A 17,655-nucleotide genomic window follows, 5' to 3' on the forward strand; every position below is an offset into this window, starting at 1 on the left:
GGGTTTTCTCGGGGTTCTCCCGTTTTCTCCAACTTTCTTCATTCCACCATTTCATTCATTTCTCATGATCACCGTCTCCTTTAGCCTAACCGCCATAACCGTGGGACGTAAAACTTAAAGATTTCATTTCATTTCACATTTTTCTTGTGTTATTCCAACCGTGGCTGTATGGTGGAGTGATCTGAGACGTTAGGCTGGCGCTCGTAAGACCTGCCTAGTGCGAGTTTGAATCCTGCTGAGAATATGAGTGTTACCGATTCACTTTCATCCTTTAAAGATTAAATAACACAATCGTGGGACGTACAACTCAAAATAAATGAGTTGTTTGAATATTCTGTCCTAAACCGTGGACAAATTTTGGAAAAAAAATATACGAGGGTCAGTCGAAAAATTCCCAGATTGTTTTTGTAGTTCTGGCATTTCTGATGCAATCACAATGAATCTCGTGCAATACAGTTCCTAGTTTCCAGGCCTAATTCTGAATTTAACAAGTGTGAACACATCTTAACAGGCAGTGTACGAATAGTGTAGCTAAACGGACGAGTCCGTAGTGATCATTGGTGCAATTTCACAGATCGAACAACGCGCAAACATCAAGTTCATATGCAAATTGAGGAATATCTGATCCAGAATACCTATATCTGAATCCAGAGACATTGATAGTGTTAAAAACGTTTAGCACCATCGGATGTTTGGCTCTTCCCAAAGCTAAAAATAGGCCTTTTTCGTTTCGCCGACGTAGAAGAGATCAAAACCAATGCGACGGCTGAACTTCGGAAGATACCAAAAGAGGTCTTTCGTCGCCGTTTCCCCCAATCGCAGAATCGGTGAAACAAGTGTGTGTGTGTTTCACAGCCGTGTGCACCAACGAAGTTCAAACAAGCGTTCCAGAACTCGAACGCGTTCAACGTTCAATTTTCAAGTTTAAACGTAGTTCCAGGACTTTTGTTGCACCATTGAAAGTCGAAGTTCAGTACATCTCGTTTAAGTAAACTTCGGTTAATTTGTAAAATCGACTCTGATTGGTTGTCGTCTTTTGTCTCTAATCTTCGTTTAACACAGTAACAAATGAAGAAAGCATACCGTGTGCCGGTTTTTTTCGACTTTCAAGATTGTGTGCATTGAGTTGTGAGTAGTCTAAAACAGGCTGACTTGGATGAACGAAGTTTGAACCCCCAAAATCCGGCCGTTCAAGCTAAAACCAAGTTTAACCACCATTTGACCGAGACTTAACCTTGAACATTGGTGCAACAGACATTTTCACCGAACTTAGTTATGAACCCTCGTTCAACAGTTGAACTTCGTTGGTGCACACGGGCATCAAAGATGCCAACTTCGAACGCGATTAAGTAAATGCATACTTATATTGTGGTAGTAAAGAGCTACAACAGAATTCCGGGAATATTTTGACTGCTCCTGGTATATTGCGTAAAAACTATTCAAAATTATTTATTACTTAAAAAAAAAAAAAAAAAAAATCGGAAATTTAATAGTTGTGAGACAATGTCTTTATTCGTAGCAGTTTTATAGAGGCCGTCTCGGTAAATTTGGGGGGGGGGGGCTGTGATGTGACACAGTAGGTAACGGAACAAGAAGCTTTGAACAAATTTGTTCCAGATATAAATTAAAGGACGCGGTCAACAACAACAACAAGAACAACAAAACTATAAAAGAATGGCTATTCGCAGCCATCATTACGTTAACTTCTAGTGTAACACATCAGTGTTTTGGCAGAAAAGAATACACTAAAACTTAGGCGCATGATCACAGCATTGATAGAATTCCAGTTGAACAACTTTCTGTGAATGTAATATATTTTTGTTAAGTTGTAACGTTAGCAAGTATTGTGTGAAGAAATCGCATAAAATGAGACTTGCTATTGTAAAATTGTGACTAAATGCATTTGTGGTACATCTAATGTGCTTACTATTCCGCTTATTGAAAAATCCATTGCAGTGGTGGGGGGAGGAAGAAGATTGGTGAAGAGCAAGTGATGTGTAGTACTGTGTGGGTTAAAAAGTCTGGTCTTCTGTAGAGTATTGCTTATTTGTCATCGATTTGCGTGCAAATCAACATTAAAATGCACAAAACACATTAAAATGTGTTAGGAAACTTCCTGTGTATAGTTCAGAGTGGTTTATAAAGTCGTTTAATAAAAACGCATGCGTTAAATAAACACATATGTATGTCATGAGAAACAAGCAAAACGCTAATACTCACCGGAAAAAAAAAAAAAACAGAGTTTTCTTCTACATGTAACAAGTAACGCTTTCGGAAGAACCTTCCTCCATCATCAGCTTGCTTAAAATTCAAAAAGGATTTAAAACATGAAGGAGAATATGGAAAGATAAAAATAATGGTTAAAAGGATTAACTAACTAGCTAACTAACTCTATGGCCTATGGAACCCGGAGGTTCAACGCCGCGTTCACAAAAGCTCTCCACTGACTTCTATCCTTAGCTAACTGCATCCAGTTTCTACTTTGTATTCCAATCTCTGCGAGATCCATCTTAATATTGTCCTCCCATCTGCGCCTAGGTCTTCCTAATGGTCGTTTTCCGATTGGTCTTCCAGTCAAGACTTTGAAAGCGTTTCTACTTTCTTCCATTGTAGCTACATGACCCGTCCACCTAAGCCTCCTAGACTTGACGACCCTAACAATGTTGGGTAAACCATATAAATTATGTAGTTCGTCGTTATGAAGTTTCCGCCATTCCCCATTTCCGTTCCTCTTGGGTCCGAATATTCGTCTCAGGATTTTGTTCTCAAATACTTTCAGTTTATGTTCTTCCCTCAGTGTAAGCGACCATGTTTCGCATCCATATAGAACAACAGACATGATTAACGATTTATACATTTTAAGCTTCGAATTCCTCGACAGAATCCGCGATGACAAGAGATTTTGAACCGAATAGTAACACAAATTCTTTGCTTTTAGTCGACATTAAATTTCTTCGTGGATATGATTTTCCTCTGTTAATATTGATCTTAGATATTTGAAAAGGATTAAGAAAAGAAAAAAATCTTCTGTCAAAAGTTAAACACATGGGAATAAGCATTCACTGTCATTGTACACTGCTGTTCACTGTTCTCATTTCTTGCTTTCCAGATGGCGAAAGTAAGTAGTAAAAAGATTACTCCAAATCATATTTATTTCACCCCTATCCAAATTAAGTATGGGTTTCTCTTTATGGATGTAATTAGATTCTTTGAATTTTCGTTTCGTTGCTGATTTTGCTTTTTCAAGTAAACATGACTCCGCGATGCTATGGTTATTAATTTCTAAGATGTGTTGCTAGACCAGACAACTGTTGCAGGTTCCGAGACTTCGAAGTACGAACGTGTTCAGTTATTCTAGTGCAGATATTCCGTTTTGTTTGACATATATACACTTTATTACACTGACATTTCACCCGATAAACGCCACTGCTTTGTAGAGGCTCAGTAAAAAATTCCGTAAAATTTGTTATGTATTTGTCTATGGTTTTAGGAGAACTTTTGAGATTCTGCGGTGACTATTAGCCTTTTGTTTGTTTCTCATTAAATATCATCACCGCTCGCAATATTGTGATACATGTGTATGTAATTTCCTTTACAACTTACTTATCTTACCGTAACCTCCCTGTTAACACCCTCCTTATGTAAGTAGCTTCTACACCAGTGAGTGACGAGAAAGTAAGCTGCTAGTGTTCCCATTGAGTACACTATTAGTGAAAGATATGTTGATAAGTAAATACTGCGGTAGTCAGTGAAAAGTAAGTGAGCTAAATAGTGTGAAGCGACTTATGAACTGTGTAGTGTACAGTGCATATATGTAGAACATTAAATACTCGGTTTAATTGTACTTCATTATCATTGCAGGTATTCATGAAAAATGTTTTGTGACGTTCATGATCACCTCCGAAGTGTACATGCTGTTGACGTGTTACTTACTGAAAAGCACTCGCAGCAGTCCTCCGTCCAACGTCGAAGCCCGTTCACTAAGGTTGAAATGGAAGCTCGTTGCGGTGAATATTTCCTGCTTTGCTTTGGCTGGATATTTCTTTCTACGACACAACTGGTATTGTGAATCATTCGGTAAGTGAACAGAAATAATCTTTACCTGTTAGTGTAATAACTTCCTTTAAGTTAGACAAATAGAGCGTTCAGATGGGTCTACTTACGTTCATGATACAACATATTACAGAGCCCGGTAGAGAAATCTGACGGTTTTCACATTGAAAGTGGGACTAAACTGATTATTTCACTTACTATTTCCAAATTGATCTGTAACTCAAAGCATTTTACTTACAACAATTAGTTAATGAAGCATCCTACTTTTTGAAAATTACATTTTTCAGATGATTTTTCCAAATTGTAAACACATTCTTGGAGCCGTAGCTGGAAACTTTGCACCACTCGCCTCAAAACTTCTGAGAAATCGGTGCCACTTCAGTTTGAAAATTCTACTTGAAATCCTCTAGTGTCGTGGTATAGATACCCCCCGCTCCCCTCCCACACAAAAAGTAATCACAGATATTGAGATCGGATTATCTGGAAGGCCATTGAACGTTCCCTCCGTGTGAGACCACTCAAACTCCAAAACGTTGTCGTAATGCATGCATTGAAGCATTTGCAGTGTGAGCTGTAGCTTCATTCTGCTGGAATCGTGTTGTTTCTAATGCAATACCACGTTGCCGTATGCGTTCTTAATGGGTCAGTGTGGTTGAACGCTTACATATAGTGCGTAGGATCCATTGTTCGATTCCCGGCCAAGTACGTTTGTGGTGAACGACGTATCCGTTGATTTTCTCCGGGTAATACCGTTTCCTCCTACATTGTCACGCCATCAATTCTTCCATCATCATTCAGTTGCCTTAATCATCGTCTCCCTTAGCCTAAAAGACAAATGTCGGACGTTAAACTGAAATATTTCATTCCATTTTCACGTTGTCATAACTGTGGTACAAGAAATATTTGCAACATGTTATTATGGCAAGGTTACAGTCACACTGTTGTCTTCATCATCTCCAAAGAAGCAAAGGACAACAATCCCGAACAGATGAAAATTAGCTGCATCCGACATAAGTAGATTAAGAACTTCGGCATTAAGGATGTTCAAAATAGAATTTGCACTACTCGAACTACCAATTCTCTTATCCGCGGCACTCAATTGTTGCACCACAAGAAGTTTGTAATAGTGAAAATTAAGGTCCATGTGCACAATTCTGTATACAGAAGGGTCAGAAACTCCAAAGGCACTAGCGTGTTTTAATGCAGATTGCTGTCAACTTCGCAGAACAGAGCGACGCACACGTTCAGTATTCTCTGAACAGTACACCGTTTTCCTGAAGGTTTCTTCTTTACGGCACCAGCTGTTTCTCGAAAGTTCGTAACCCAAAACAGTATAGTATTGCGGATTACAAATGCTGTCGAAATGCACACTAAGTAACAATCACTGACTTATTATTTTTATTTATTTATTTTTTTTTTAATCGTCATCACGATGACTGCTCGATGTTCTACTGACAATAGCGACTAAAATAATTTCAGCTGGGTACAATATCACGACCAACCTCAACAACCACGTCTGCACAGAATTGATCTGAAAAAGAAAGAAAAAAATAAAGAAATCAGTTGTGGCTATCGTAAATACGGTTCTCAGACATGGGAAAAAGATGTAAAAAAAAATGTAATTTTCAAAATGTGCGGTAATTCTATTCGACACAATTTTAAATAATATTAGTAGTTAGTATACCCCCCTCCCCTTTCCCCAAAAGAAAGTATTGCTATTATAATAAGATTAGTGCGTTAATATGCATAAATTGGTAATAAAATTTAGTTCAGTGACTCATAGCTCTTATATCTTATGGGGTATGTAAAGGATATAGGCTTCGCTCAAGAATTGAGTGAGTTATAATATCGTATAGCTACTGCCGTCGAATTCATAGGTACTGACATGCTGATAAGAATTCGACTATCGTCTCGACATATGTTCTGTTGCACGGGACTTCCACATGAAATGGTTGATACTTCTTGTAATGTACAGCGTAGTCCGGAAATGGGCGTACCGCTAATTTGTGTTCCCTGACGGTTTTATGTTTTACCCACATTTGTTTGGTAACATTGCTTGGCATTATCTGGCAACATTGCCATCCATGTTCATTTGTTTTCTGCTTGGTAACAGTTATTTGCAGTGAAGTTGGAGCAATCAACAATGTGTGATCAAAGTCCATATAGCATTGAACAAAGATTAGTGGTTGCGGTTTGGCTTCACGAAAGGCGTTACACAGGTGACACCATGAAAAGTGTTAAAACGAAATTTATAGACCGCTTTGGTATTATTTGGAATTACGAGCAGCTGTGGAACACGCCTTCACCCTCGAGACTCCGAAGTATCTCCGCAAAACATCTGCGAGAACTTGGCGCAGAATTCAGCTATGTTACGACATGGATTGTGATCATACCGATGTTTATAACTCTTTAAGATTTCAAGATAACTTATGTACAGACATTCTACCATAACTAACATTATACTGTTGAAACTAAGGGGGGGGGGGGTACGCCCACTTCCGGACTACCCTATACTGAAATTTTGACTGAAATTTGTCTTCCCATTGTTTTCTTGGGTTTCTTTCCTAAAATAAGTAGTTTCTTCGTAGTGGATGCACAAAATATTTCGTCCACTTGCAATTTCCGTATGATGGTGTATGTCGTAGTTGAATGAGTAAGTTTCTTGTAGCAATTTGCCACACATTTTAACCATCGAGTATTTCAGTATTGAATTATCTCAAGATTAAATAATACGTAGTATTTAATTTTCCTAACCAGACGATTGAAATCACTTATGTTGTTCAAAATTTTGAGAATAATTAATTAGTACAGGCTACAGTCCTGATGAAGACAAGATAAGGCAAAAAAGACATTTACATGGAAAAACGTAAGGTATTTTTCCAGAAACATTGTAGAATGCATATGGAAGGAACTAAAAACAAAAATAGTAAATGAAAATCAAAGTAATATTTACTCACATTAGTATTATCTTTTAACAATATGGAGAACTATTATAGTGGACCATTAACTCCTTTTCTTTCCACTTTCAGAAGTTTCTATTTTACAGTCGCCATAAGAGTCTTGCCACTCTACTGGGCCATTTTCGTGGAGATTCGCGTGCAGATGTTTTTGAAGGAAGTTAGATTTTTCGCTGGTTCTTGTTTTTTCGGTATTCAGCTTTGCAGAGGGCCCAATATTTTTCAATGGGCTTCGCTTGGGTAACGTTAGGGGCGTTGTTTTTTTTTTCAACGAAGTCGATGTTTTTCGCTTTTGGGTAGTCGGTAACATGTTGCCATATCTGGCCAGAAAAGAACATTGCGACCGTTGATAAAAGGAAGCAATCTCTTCTGAGTGTATTCATTAAGGTCATTGTGGTTGTCGAAATGTAAGATACCGAAGCCCTTCCCTCAGCGTCCATTGCTTTCCATATCAGATATTGCTTGAGAAGCTTCGCCTTGGCATTAAATTTGAATTTGTCGCTAACCTGTGTTTTATCTCGACATGAATTGTACGTACGTCCCGCAACATCATTAGGGTCGACAGGACGGTACGTCAATCATCAGTATTTTCAATGACACTGAATCCATTTTTTTCCCACCAATTTTGCGGCAGTTTCTTTGTGCACATATCTTTTGTTCTTCCATATAACTTGGAGCCACTTTTGCTGTATACATTTTGAATTCCAATTTCTCCTTTTTGATTCTGTGTATGGTAGTAGACGGTAACTTCGGTTTTCAGGCCAATTCGCTGACAGACACACCGGGATTCTTCAATAGTTCCAATTCAAATTTCTTTACTATTTGTTAGTTCATCACCCTCGCCCGATGACCTGGTGGCTTCTTGTATTTGGCACTGCCGATGTCCTCAAATCTTCGTAAAATACGATAGATAGTATTTCGGGCAATCTCTTTCGAGAAATCCCTATACATCACTTTCCGACCTCTGTTACATTTTGAAAGAAAAGGCAGATTGTTTCTGCATCCTTCTGCCCACTTCGCTTACCCATTCGCTTACACCTTGAGCATACACAAACACGACTTCACATTCTGCAAACGAGATGCAATCTACCATCTATTTGCACACTCAAACTGGTTTCACTTCGCTTTATCACGTGTCACGGGCTTAGTCCAATCATGTTACAATGTTTCCGGAATGAACCTTATCTGAATACAACCATGAAATTGGTTAACTGAGAGATAAAACTGCACTTCTTTACAACTCTTCAACGAATATTTATGTTGGTTATGATTTCTTATGAAGATATTCACCTTTTACGTCCCTGAGATTGAGAAGGTCGTATAACCTAAACCATTCTTGAGAAATTAAAAGAACAGTTTCAGGTGATGAAGTTGATTGTTGGTATTTCAACATAACTAACAATCAAATCTTTGTTTGTTTGCAAGTTTGTGATTTCAAATCGTCCGAATTCTTTTAGTTTACTTTAGTGCCCGCGTACATGTTACGAGGATATTTTCAAAAGTTTCCGAGGGCCTTGGTGGCTCAGTAGTAGAGCGTTCACCTCTGGTGCATGGGGCCCTTGGTTCGATCCCAGCTCACGCCAAGTGAACTTTGTGGTGGACAAACACCGTGTGCGTGGTTTTTCTCAGAGTTCTCCCGTTTTGTCCTACTTTCTCCATTCCATCATTTCATTCATTTCTTATCATCACCGTCGCACCACGAGGAATAAGCTGTTACTGGCATATGATGCCATCTATTGGAGGGAATAATGTATTGGTTTTAACTGGCTAGCGGTGTCAGTTTGTTGGAGACAGTCATTTAAGTCAATCGCTTTTGGCATCCTATATGACAGTGCTTCAGATTACATGGCTGTTGTTTCCAAGGACAAAGCGATAAATCTGGGCTGTAGGGTGGGTGTTGGAACTTCATAAAGCCATATGCAGTGCTTAAACTGGGCTGTAGAGTGGGTGTTGTATCCCCGTGAAGCCACAAGTAGTGCTAAATCTGCGCCGTAAGGTGGGTGTTTAATCTCCGTGAAGCCAAATGCAGTGCTAAATCTGGGCTGTAGGAAGGATGTCAAATCACCGTGAAACCACGTGCACTGTTAAATCCGGGCTGTAGGGTGGGTGTTGAATCTTCGTGAAGCCTCATGCAATACTAAATCTGGGCTGTAGGGTGAGTATTGAATCTACGTGAAGCCACGAACAATGCTAATTTGAGGTGTATTGTGGGTATTGAAGCACGTATAGTGCTAAATCTGAGCTGTAGGGTGGGGGTTTAGCACTGCACGTGGCTTCACGGAGATTCAGCACCCACCCTACAGCCCAAATTTAGCAGTGCTTGTTTCTTCAGGGAGATTTAACACCCTACCTACACCCAGATTTAACACTGCACATCCTTCACGGATTCAATACTCAAAATATACCCCAAATTAGCACTACATGTGGCTTCACGGAGATTCAACACCCACTCTACAGCCCAGATTTGGCACTGCATGTGGCTTCACAGAAATTCATTTAGCACTGCATATGGCTTCATGAATATTTAACACCACCCTACAGCCCGGATTTAGCACTGCACGTGGTTTCACGAAGATTTAACATCCACCCTACAGCCCAAATTTAGCACTGCACGTGGCTTCACAGAGATTCAATACCCACCCTACAACCCAAATTTAGTACTGTACGTAGCTTTCCGGGGATTCAACATCCACCCTACAGCCCAGATTTAGCACTGCATGTGGCTTCACAGATATTCAACACCACCTTACAGCCCAGATTTAGCACTGCATGTGGTTTCATGGATATTCAACACCACCTTACAGCCCAGATTTAGCACTGCATGTGGCTTCATGGATATTCAACACCACCATACAGTTCGGATTTAGCACTGCACGTGGTTTCACGGAGATTCAACATCCACCCTACAGCCCAGATTTAGCACTACGTGGTTTCACGGAGAATCAACACCTTCCCTACAGCCCAGATTTAGCAGTGCACGTGCTTCACGGATATTCAATGCCAACAATAAACCCCAAATTAGCACTGCCTGTGGCTTCACGGAGATTCAACACCCACTTTACGACCCAGATAAGCACTGCACGTGGCTTCACGGTGGTTCAACACCCGCCCTACAGCCCAGTTAAACGGATATTCATCACCCACCCTTCAGCTCAGATTAAGCAGTGCACGTGCTTCGCGGAGATTCAATACCCACAATACACGTGCAGTGCTAAATCTGGGCTTTACAGGGTAGGTGTTGAATACTCACCGGGAAAAAAAAAAAACAGAGTTTTCTTCTACATGTAACAAGTAACGCTTTCGGAAGAACCTTCCTCCATCATCAGCTTGCTTAAAATTCAAAAAGGATTTAAAACATGAAGGAGAATATGGAAAGATAAAAATAATGGTTAAAAGGATTAACTAACTAGCTAACTAACTCTATGGCCTATGGAACCCGGAGGTTCAACGCCGCGTTCACAAAAGCTCTCCACTGACTTCTATCCTTAGCTAACTGCATCCAGTTTCTACTTTGTATTCCAATCTCTGCGAGATCCATCTTAATATTGTCCTCCCATCTGCGCCTAGGTCTTCCTAATGGTCGTTTTCCGATTGGTCTTCCAGTCAAGACTTTGAAAGCGTTTCTACTTTCTTCCATTGTAGCTACATGACCCGTCCACCTAAGCCTCCTAGACTTGACGACCCTAACAATGTTGGGTAAACCATATAAATTATGTAGTTCGTCGTTATGAAGTTTCCGCCATTCCCCATTTCCGTTCCTCTTGGGTCCGAATATTCGTCTCAGGATTTTGTTCTCAAATACTTTCAGTTTATGTTCTTCCCTCAGTGTAAGCGACCATGTTTCGCATCCATATAGAACAACAGACATGATTAACGATTTATACATTTTAAGCTTCGAATTCCTCGACAGAATCCGCGATGACAAGAGATTTTGAACCGAATAGTAACACAAATTCTTTGCTTTTAGTCGACATTAAATTTCTTCGTGGATATGATTTTCCTCTGTTAATATTGATCTTAGATATTTGAAAAGGATTAAGAAAAGAAAAAAATCTTCTGTCAAAAGTTAAACACATGGGAATAAGCATTCACTGTCATTGTACACTGCTGTTCACTGTTCTCATTTCTTGCTTTCCAGATGGCGAAAGTAAGTAGTAAAAAGATTACTCCAAATCATATTTATTTCACCCCTATCCAAATTAAGTATGGGTTTCTCTTTATGGATGTAATTAGATTCTTTGAATTTTCGTTTCGTTGCTGATTTTGCTTTTTCAAGTAAACATGACTCCGCGATGCTATGGTTATTAATTTCTAAGATGTGTTGCTAGACCAGACAACTGTTGCAGGTTCCGAGACTTCGAAGTACGAACGTGTTCAGTTATTCTAGTGCAGATATTCCGTTTTGTTTGACATATATACACTTTATTACAGAGATTCAATACCCACCCTACAACCCAAATTTAGTACTGTACGTAGCTTTCCGGGGATTCAACATCCACCCTACAGCCCAGATTTAGCACTGCATGTGGCTTCACAGATATTCAACACCACCTTACAGCCCAGATTTAGCACTGCATGTGGTTTCATGGATATTCAACACCACCTTACAGCCCAGATTTAGCACTGCATGTGGCTTCATGGATATTCAACACCACCATACAGTTCGGATTTAGCACTGCACGTGGTTTCACGGAGATTCAACATCCACCCTACAGCCCAGATTTAGCACTACGTGGTTTCACGGAGAATCAACACCTTCCCTACAGCCCAGATTTAGCAGTGCACGTGCTTCACGGATATTCAATGCCAACAATAAACCCCAAATTAGCACTGCCTGTGGCTTCACGGAGATTCAACACCCACTTTACGACCCAGATAAGCACTGCACGTGGCTTCACGGTGGTTCAACACCCGCCCTACAGCCCAGTTAAACGGATATTCATCACCCACCCTTCAGCTCAGATTAAGCAGTGCACGTGCTTCGCGGAGATTCAATACCCACAATACACGTGCAGTGCTAAATCTGGGCTTTACAGGGTAGGTGTTGAATCTCCGTGAAGCCACGTGGAGTACTTATCTGGGCAGTAGGGTGGGTGTTGAATCTCCGTGAAGGCACGTGTAGTTCTAATTTGGGGTTTATTGTTGATATTGAATCTCCGTGAAGCACGTGCACTGATAAATCTGGGCTGTAGGGTAGTGTTGAATATCCATGAAGCCACATGCAGTGCTAAATCTGGGCTGTAGGGTGGTGTTTGAATATCCATGAAGCCACATGCAGTGCTAAATCTGGGCTGTAGGGTGGTGTTGAATACCCATGAAGCCACATACAGTGCTAATGGGGGGTTTATTGTGGTTGTTGAATTTCCGTGAGGCACGTGCACTGCTAAATCTGAGCTGAAGGGTAAGTGTTGTTCTCCGTGAAGCCACGTGCAGTGCGTATCTGAGCTGTAAGGTGGATGTTGAATCTCCTTGATGCACGTGCACTGCTAAATGTGAGCTGAAGGGTGGGTGTTGAATCTCCGTGATGCCACGTGCAATGCTAAATCTGGGCTTTACAGGGTGGATGTTGAATCTCCGTGAAGCCACGTGCAGTGCTAAATCTGGGCTGTAGGGTGATGAATATCCGTAAAGCCACATGCAGTGCTAAACCTGGGCTGTGTAGTGGGTATTGAATCTCCGTGAAGCCACATGCAGTGCTAAATCTGGGCTGCAGGATGTTTGTTGAATCTCCGTGAAGCCACGTGCAGTGTTAAATCTGGGCTGTAGGGTGGCTGTTGAATCTCCGTGTAGCCATGTGCAGTGCTATAGCTGGGCTGAAGAGTGAATGTTGAATCTCCATGAATCCATGTGCAGTGCTAAGTCTGGGTTGTAGAGTGAGTGTTTAAGCTACAGTCTTTCGCTCAACGCATAGCAACTGATTTAAATAACTACCTCCAACGAATTTGACGCAGCTATACAGTTGAAACAGATACATTATTTCTTCCAAAGATGGCGCTATATGCCATGAACGGGTTATTACGAGTGGTCCGATATTTGAATGTTTTCCCGGAAACTGTTGGAAATATCCTCGCACATGTTGATATCTTAACTTAAATACGCTGGTAAAATGTTTTTTAAATAAATAACATATTGAAAATTTTCCATTATAATATTTTGCTACCAAAAAGACACGTTAAGTAAAAACAAAATATTTCTTTTTTTTCAGTCTATTCTTTGTTTGCATTCTTCGAGTACATCGTGGTGCTGACCAACATGGGGTTTCATATGACGGCGTATTGGGATTTCCACGATCGTGAGCTTATGGTGGGGATCTCCGGGATTAAATTTAGCTGACAGAGTGTCATCGTTAGAGCTAAGTCCGATTAACAATTGCAATGCACCGCTCTAATCAGGGATAGTGTTGTTCCGGAAAACAATAATTTGTTTGTTGACGTTATTTACGTAGGGTGCCATTTATGATTGGCTTAAAAAAAAAATCAAGCAATTTACACAGCTAATTAAATAAATTTAAAAAAAAGACTTAAGGAGAAAGCAGTTTTTTTCAATACGCTGCCTATAAATGTATAGTAACTGAGCAGATGACTATATATTATATAAATATAGGCTAAGGCTTGTAGCCGCAGTTTATGTATACATAGACTATAAATATTGCGTAAATCTTAACAAAAAAAAATGTTAGAGAACTAATTTTCACATTGAGTAATCACGATATTTTCTTCCACGTGCAGCTTTCATATTTCCGACTGTTCGGCGTGGATTATTCAATTATAATGGTCAAAGAGAATGTGTCACTGCAATTGAATATGAGACACTAACCCTGGTTACGAACGGTGTAGGCTTCGTTAACTTTTTATTATTATAATTATTATTATTATTATGATTATATTAAACGGTTGTGTACATTTTGTGTTTCTTTTTTATATATTTATATGTTGTAATGTTATTTTGTACTGAAAGTTGGGGAAGTTGTTATTTATTTTTTAGTGCATCTTAATGCGGAGAGTGTTGAATGCTTGTATATGCTTCTCTAATTAATTATTTTGAACGTGTTTGTCAATTTGTTTTATAGAATTATTATGAAATTGTTTCCGTATTGTTATTTATTTGATATGTTCAATCCTTGAGTCTTTCAACGTATATCATTCCTTTTTACCAGTATTCTCTCGTTCAGAAAACTAAATTATTATCAAATTGCTTTTCTTTACGTGAAACATTGATTTTTCCTCGAACAGAAAAGAAAAGAAAACAGAGATCTCAATTTCTTACATATTTTTCAACGTAGTTTCAAATTCGATTGAAATTGATTATAAGATTATTTCAGTATTGGCGTTTATTATTTATTTATTAATTAATATTTATTGTAACATATTATCACAATGTGCACTACTTTGTATATTATTTGTTTTCGTGGAAGGTTTGTTAGTTTATGTGTGAAAAGATGTAACTTTTTTTTTAATGGGATTGACTGTATTCAACTTCCATAAACTACTAATTACTTACACAAAGAGTGAAAGAGTGACTGAACAGACCAGGACTCGAACCCTGGACCTCCAACATACCGTGTCGATGCGTTGACTACTACACATCGGCACGGTATGCCGGAGTTTCCGGTCAAATCAGTCATTTTTTTATATTTTTTGCATTAGAATTCGCACCTACAGAGGATTTTGTCGGTTGTTGCTCCCTTTCATTAATATATACTAATTATTTATTAATGCTATAGAATAAATATCTATTAAAACCATGAAAAGAATTCTGTGCGAAGCGTGCGGTAAAAACACGCCTGCGTGTAGTTCCGAAATAATTATCATTCATCCTCGGCGCACCATAACACCTTCTATTTTCGGTGCTTCGAGGATGGAGCGAAAAATACTCCGAAACTGTATGCAGGAGTTTGCTTTTAACTGAATGTTTCAGATAGAACTTTTGTGTGTGTGTTGGGGGGGGGGGGGAATCCGTAAAACATTTTTTTATTTTGTTCATTCATTATTTTAGCTGGCGGTATTTCAGATGATAGGTGGAAGAGAAAACCAGTTGTATTAGACATACATAAGTTTGCATCATTACATCTGAATCCATATTTTACTTAGTCTCTTTGATTTGCAAACGAAATGTGAATATTAATGCCTGATGTGATCTGAAGTTTTTAACGTTTTAATATGCTGCTAGTGCACTAACCCTTACTTTTTTCGGTTAAGATAATTCTGTCAGTACTATTTTTTTTTTTTTTTTTTTTTTTTTTTTAAATAGTAACTTGTGCTTTTAATTTGTAGTCGTAATAGCAGTAAATCAGGACTCTAAGATAAATAAACTGTTAATACGATATTGATTTAAGGGTGCATTGTCAGGGTTACGAATTGTATCGTTCATTGTGCATCTGATTTCTCCATGTTGTTTTCCTATCATTCGCATTTATCAGGATGTTCTTTGATGTAGAACGAAGCATAAGCGTATATTTTCATGATTTCAACGGAATTCTTCTGTGAATTTAATTTTTCATCTATTGTATCAACTAATTCACTACACATAACCATTTTTGTTTCACTTTTGTACACCTTACAAATTGTCCCACTCGTTATAGATACCATTAATATATAACATCCTTAATATGACGTTATATAAAGTTACATAAAATATAAACAGTGGCGTATTTAGGATTTTGTTTCCGAAAGGAGGGGGGGAGGTCATGCACAACATGTGAATAAGCACTTATATTTTCCCTTTGGGTGCCGCCAAATTTTAATAAAGCTCATTTTCTTCCTTTAATATTTGTATAATGACACTTTCCAGGTATTAGGGGGCAGAAATAACTGAAGGGTAAGATAATACCTAAATTATCAAGAAAGAAATGCGCAGGGGGGGGGGAGGTATGAATTTCGATGCGATACATTTTAGTAAAATAAGTAATCTATCGTTTAAAAGTAAATACATATCCCGCGATAAGGAAAAGAAATGCAAGTTATTTAAAGGAAAAGACGAAATTTGAATGAAATAATCAAAGAAAAAAACAGTTATGAACAATAGAAGGACATTAATATTATTACACTATATTTTATTAAACAATATACAACATTTTGTTCTTACATAATTTTTCATAACTAATTTAATAACTTTACATATTTTAAAACAATTTCTTTGTGAATAATATGGTGATTAGGGCCTATATTAAGATACGTAAGCTACTTCCTTAATTTTGGTGTTAACAGACGACGGCCGACTTGAATCACAACTAACAGCGGTCGAAAGTATGATAGAAGAAACGAAAGAAAATAACAACTAAGAAAAAGAAACAGAAGAGTAGAATGGACGAAAGAAAGAAAAAGAAAGAACGCAGTTCTTACATGGAATGAAATTTGACAAATACAGTATTATTTCTGAACAAAGAGCGTAAGAAAATGGAAAGTCAATGAAAGTCTTAGAAATGGTAAGAAGGATTATTGTTGTATATAGAATGCGAAAAACTAACAAATTTATTTCGCGGGGGCTTGAGCTCCATAGCCTCACCCAGGCCCGTATCCACGGAGGCCAAGGGGGGCCGGCCCCCCTTAAACTTTGGCTGGCCTCCATAAAATTTCACGGTAGGCTTGCAAATGAACTATAATATGGTGATGAAGTATAATATGATTGGGTTGGGCCCTCTAACTTCTACCGGGCCCCCCTAAATTTTGGGGCTGGCTACGGGCCTGGCCTCACTCCCCTAAATACGCCACTGAATATAAATAATTCAATGATTCACCTGTAATGTTCTTTCAGTGGAAGCTTTTTCAGCTTATATTTCAATTGAATTTGCGGTCAATCTTCTTCAAGGTAGAGGGTTTCCTATGCATATCTTTACATAGTTCATGCAACTAACATTAGTATGAGGTATCCACAACCAGTTAATTATCTAACTAATTAAGAACTCTTACCGTATTAAACCACAAATACACTTAACCTGTTTTGTTTTTGTTTTTTGTTTTAGGAGTTGCTTGATCCCATCTCCTTGTGTTAATCTTCATTATGATCGTCAACCAATAGCGCTTCAAATTTCTAGATTATATACATGATTGCCAGATCGAACACTGTTGCCAATAAGGTTAACTATTACAACCCAGATTTTGATTTTTTTGTGGAACAATATAGTGTAATAAAATATTTTTAAGGTCCTAAAATTTTGTTTTTGTTGATGTAATTGGTAATAATAGCATCCCAACCTTTTTAAATGTTTCCCTTATCCATGTTTAATAATTGGTTCTTTGTCCTAATAAAGTACACTATAAAATACGTTTCTTCCAATATTGGAGGAAGATAGGTAAAAAACTTCCACAGCTCGATTTGTTTTTTTAATGATTTAAGAGATGTTTTGGCAACCATGATATATATTTTTTCCTTACAAGATTTTCTAATGTATTCCTTCAATCTGGTGCCAATATTTCTTTTCGTCATCCTTATGTAAGTATCATCACAGGAACAAACTGTTTGGTGAATACCATTAACGCATTTATGTCCAGAAAATAGCTTTTGTAATGACTTAATGACTTTCATATTGATAAAATACTTAAAACTAACTCCAAGGTTATGTCTTTTTAATATTTTCCTTTATTTGTAAGAAACCCATGGAAACTACGGGACGGGGACTCATGGGGGAGTCTTGTGTCCGTGTTCA

General features: G+C 38.4%; 1 protein-coding gene across 5 annotated transcripts in view; it reads left to right on the forward strand.

The window, feature by feature from the left end:
• The window catches only part of LOC145685723 (post-GPI attachment to proteins factor 2-like), a 58,293-nt gene extending 41,132 nt beyond the window's left edge, over positions 1–17,161 (forward strand). For 3 of the 5 annotated variants that reach the window (XM_081758211.1, XM_081758214.1, XM_081758215.1), the window contains exons 4-6: positions 3,862–4,077; positions 13,216–13,313; positions 16,972–17,161. In XM_081758211.1, coding sequence (XP_081614337.1) covers positions 3,862–4,077; positions 13,216–13,313; positions 16,972–17,001 — 344 coding nt within the window. In that variant the 3' untranslated portion in view covers positions 17,002–17,161. Of the gene's footprint in view, positions 1–3,861; positions 4,078–13,215; positions 13,362–16,971 lie in introns of all 5 variants that reach the window. The other 2 variants (XM_081758213.1, XM_081758216.1) reach the window with 2 other exon arrangements.
• Positions 17,162–17,655: the final 494 nt, after the last annotated feature.

This window comes from Thermobia domestica, chromosome 5 (genome assembly GCF_964235325.1).
Source record: "Thermobia domestica chromosome 5, izTheDome1.hap1.1, whole genome shotgun sequence".
In the NCBI taxonomy this organism is placed as follows: domain Eukaryota; kingdom Metazoa; phylum Arthropoda; class Insecta; order Zygentoma; family Lepismatidae; genus Thermobia; species Thermobia domestica.